Here is a 4,536-nt window from a genome sequence, read left to right on the forward strand (position 1 = left end):
GCTGTTGCTACATGGTCATCGGGCATGAGGTCATATTCTGTCTAAGCCGATCCAGCACAACACACCTGGACAGACATTGGGAATTAACCACAGATTAGGACTTGGATTTAGGCCTGTATCAGTTCAGTACCCAGAGCATTTTTTTTACTCAGTTTTGTTTTAATCCCAAAATCCTTCTCTGAACTTTTCATCAACTCACATGTTCTTAGAGCTCTACCACAAACAAATTACTCACTTATTTCTGAACGTAACATAAAGTATTGGCTAGAGATTCCACCAACACCGTGCTGTGCTAAGTCATGACAATATGTTGTCTTTCTGCCGTAGGTGAGATGTGCAGAAGCTTCATCGACTTGGCTCCACCATCAGAGAAAGGTGAGTGTCCACTGCTCATCATCAGGAGGTCCAACAATGATCAAAAGCTCTCCAACAATCACACAAGGACAACTTGTGAAGCAATCACTATCTGTATAGTGGAGTGTTTAAATGCTGCTTGACTAAGGTTAGAAAGGTTTTTTTGTATCATCGGGCCTCGATCCTCCACTGTGCAAAGAAGTGGGATGGCTGGAAGCGCATCTATGTCTTTACCCCAAAAGATTATTATGTTTGTGAAACTCCGTCCAAAATCTTTTAGATGATTAGACGATTACAGAGTACAGGTAAATCATCCAAGATTGGGGGCTTTTCAATTGTCTCTTAACAGCTCTCAACATGGGGCTGCCTAAACCATTGCTAACAGCGCCATCAATACACACTTTAAATGTGCAAACGACAAATGTGCTGTCAGAGCTAACAGTGTTTACCTGAGGGGGAACCAAAGGCCGGGTGCTACACTTCCATAACAAATGGCATTATTAGCAATGCCAACAAAGCAAAGAGAAGCACTGCCTGCATCACACACAGGGAGAGCTTCACTCTCTGCTCAGCTAGATGTTACTCTACTATATCTTTACATAGCTAACAGTTGTTTGCTGCTATATTCAAATGTTATATTTTGCTCCTTCAACAGTAAAGTTACACATTTTTAAAACAACTTTACCTATTGATGAGAGTATGCTATATTATATGCACTGATGATTATATAATAATTATCCACTGGTCCACTGAGGTATGGAGGGTGATTGTTACCTTGTACAGTAAATACTTACATAGTATCATGTTTGGTGTGCTTCTCTGACTCCTCTGGTCCCAAATTCAATAAGCACCTAACTTTCATTTTGGGCATTGGCCTCTTAATATGAAACCACAGAACCACAAATAAAGCCACACACATTTGGTGTTAGCTTTTCAGTATTTTCAGCTGTGTTGACACTGTCGTTTGAGAAATAATCATTTCCTGTCTCTCTGTGAAAAGATTCAATAGGATCAAAGACGAGAGGAAGACTGCAATGGAGATGCAATTAGGGCTTGGCTTGCATCATTGGAAAGCTGAATAAGATTTGGAGTAGATTTGAGAGCTCTGACATCAGTTGAGATGCAGCATTGTACCACTCTGACATGAGAGTGGTACAGTGATGTGGTACAAAACCGCTGAGATGTTGGATTAGATATAAATCCTCCACTTGTCCAAAACATATCAGTGTCTTTTTTAAGACTGATATTAAAATACAAAAGAATAATTCACACTTCAGTATAATAAGACAGCAGTACATTTAAAAGGACTTGTCAGCTACCTGTAGTTAGACTGGCTATGGACTTATTGTAACATACTGTAAATATACTCGAAATGATATGATATAAAATGTGAATATTTGACGTTATCATAATCAAATCTGCCCATTTTTGCAGGGATGCTGTGGCTGTCGCTGGTTTCTGAGATGCTGTACATCGTTCTGCTGGTGGTGGGCTTCAGCCTCATGTGTTTGGACCTGGTCCACTCCAGCAACGTCATTGACGGACTCAAGCTCAACGCCTTCGCCGCAGTCTTCACTGTGCTCTCAGGTAGTCACATTTGATTTATTATTAACTCAGAGGCATTGTTTGTTTTTTATTGTGATGTTTCCACAACTTGATAAAATATATATGCAAAACTTATCATTTCCCATCTTGGGGTAAGCAGGGCATGATAAACTCTTTGGATGGGGGTTTAAGACTATCAAAATTGGCACGTCCTTATTTTTGTTTACATACGTGCATATTTGTGCGTACATTAAAAGGCTTTACTCTAAGTCTGTACTTGTGGAAGCATATCATTCTATTGCTGAAGAGTACTTTGTTTATATTAGTTATTGAACCACAAGCCAATAACCATCTAACAATATATATATTGTTCACATTATTTCAGGTCTTCTCGGCATGGTGGCTCATGTGATGTACACACAGGTCTTCCAGGTCACTGTCAGCCTCGGCCCACCTGATTGGAGGCCCTACAATTGGGACTACGGCTGGTCCTTCTGGTATGACTCCACCTTCACACAGTAGTTTACCAATATCATAAGAAGCACTGCTAAATAAATAAAGTTACGTTAACTCACCCATTTTAGACCAGATGAGGGATTCCATTCTGCCTGTAGCAGCCCCACGGCTCTCACCTCACCACAGCATCACTGTCTCTAATGAAAAACAGCCCAAAGCTCTCATGTTATGGCAGGATTAGGGCTTTGGTGTCCAAAGCTCCAATACAGGCGTGATTGGAATTGCATAAGGGGATGATATTTCACTCCTTTACAACATGCACAGTATGCTGAAAATTTGCTTTAGAGGCTAAACAATTCTTGAGCTTTTGTGGGCATTACCCAACCTGCGTGAAAAATGTACATGAGACAATGATTGTCTGATCTCCCATGTGGGCTGGCGAGCTTGAGGGGAGCAAAAGGACTTTGAAGTGATTATCATTAATCTCCACCCAAAAAAATATTGAGGGGAAAAAATGTCCAAATACAATTTGATTTGTGACCCTACACGATCTTCACAATTTTTTCATCTCATGCTGAATTACAAAGGGAATTTCTGTCTGTTTTTGTTGTGTTTTCTATCAGCATGGCCTGGGCGTCCTTCACCTGCTGCATGGGCGCATCAGTCACCACGCTCAACTCCTACACGAAGACCGTCATCGAGTTCAGGCACAAACGCAAGACCTTCGAACAGAGCATACGTGAAGAGCACGCACGGGAGGCTTTCGGATATTTCCGGGAATGCTCCCTGCACTCCATCTCCAAATCTGTGGAGGTTTATTCCAGCCAGACCCCGAAAAGCGGCAGGAAAACTCCAATACCTGCCGACTCTCTGGACCTGAGTGACATTGCAACATCTTTAGGGGAAGAGCAGTGCTGAACATGACAGTTGGGTGGTGGCATCGCTCTCAGTGTGGCAACTTGATTAATTAATGGAATCGCCGTTGTCCATATGCGGTCGGCATTCAGTTTGGGACAAACAGCTGACAGGATTTCAGGACGCATCATTAACTCCTCCTGATTCACTGCCTTAATCGTGGGTCGAACCAACTTCAACTGGAAAAAGTGGACATGAGCTAATCTCATGGATGAAATGTTTTTACTGTGTGTGTAACTTACCACAATGTATAATTAAAAGAAAATGTGAAGTAAACCAATAGAAATAGAGTGAGGGCCTCTCAGACGCTTATAGCCTTACTAAAGTTATCTTGAGGAACTTTGAAGTGGTTATAAAACTAATTCAATTAAATTAAATAGTGTTGCCTCTATACGACTTTATATGACTAAAAAAAGACCATCAGCGAGAAGATTGGCTATTTCTATATACTTTTTCTTAGTCTTAAATCTGTGCCACTGTGTGCGACTTCGAGGAAAATCGGAGGAAATTTTGTTGGTTCACCAGAATGTCAACTGGCAGCCACCAGCCCGCCACAGACCAGATTTGCTGACACCTTCAACCTGCAGTCTGAATCTCTGTTGGGAGGAAGACAGCTCAGCACTAGAGTCTCCTCCTCCTTCCAAGAGCACAGCTTCGCCTCGCTGCTCCGCCAACACAGACACCGTGCTGCTGGAGGCCCAGGCTGTCTTGCTGGGCCCGCTGTAGGTAAGGGAGGATCACGAGATCCAGAACCAGGACTGCGTGGGGCAGACTTTCAGACCCCTGCTGCAGTTGCAATGAGAGGTTTTTTTTTTTAAGGGAATCTGTTGCTCAGAAACACCCCACTCTAGTCAACAGGGCCCGCCAACATTGAAACAAAATGAAAGTTCCTTGTAGTAGCTTTGAACATGTTTCAGTCAATCAATAAATCAATGCAAAGACACTGGTTACAGGTTTTCATTCATTGTGAAATAAAGCCACAAGAACTTACTGCAAATGATGTGCCTACATATATACAGATACAAGTCGTGGAGTGTAAGTGTGCAGTATTTTTGTACACAGAATGACTGTGGAAAGTTGTGTATCATTTTTCTCTTAGATGTTCACAATCAGTTACTTTTATTGTCATTGTATAATTAGCCCAAACAAGCATTTGCAACATTAAACTGTGTCAGGAAAACTGCAGAGAAACTTGTGTCATAGACCTTTTGCAGTAGTTTTTATTTTATATGAACACTTTTGATCTCATGATGACCAACAGTCAGT

At 41.7% G+C, this 4,536-nt stretch overlaps 1 protein-coding gene across 1 annotated transcript in view; it reads left to right on the top strand.

The window, feature by feature from the left end:
• LOC129096261 (germ cell-specific gene 1-like protein) overlaps nt 1–3,273 on the top strand; it is a 6,520-nt gene extending 3,247 nt beyond the window's left edge. Inside the window, exons 2-5 of the mRNA XM_054605001.1 lie at nt 328–375; nt 1,789–1,941; nt 2,285–2,396; nt 2,979–3,273. Of these exons, the coding sequence (XP_054460976.1) occupies nt 328–375; nt 1,789–1,941; nt 2,285–2,396; nt 2,979–3,273 (608 nt within the window). The remainder of the gene's footprint in view (nt 1–327; nt 376–1,788; nt 1,942–2,284; nt 2,397–2,978) is intronic.
• The last annotated feature ends 1,263 nt before the right edge of the window (nt 3,274–4,536 follow it).

Source organism: Anoplopoma fimbria, chromosome 9 (genome assembly GCF_027596085.1).
Source record: "Anoplopoma fimbria isolate UVic2021 breed Golden Eagle Sablefish chromosome 9, Afim_UVic_2022, whole genome shotgun sequence".
NCBI classification, from domain to species: domain Eukaryota; kingdom Metazoa; phylum Chordata; class Actinopteri; order Perciformes; family Anoplopomatidae; genus Anoplopoma; species Anoplopoma fimbria.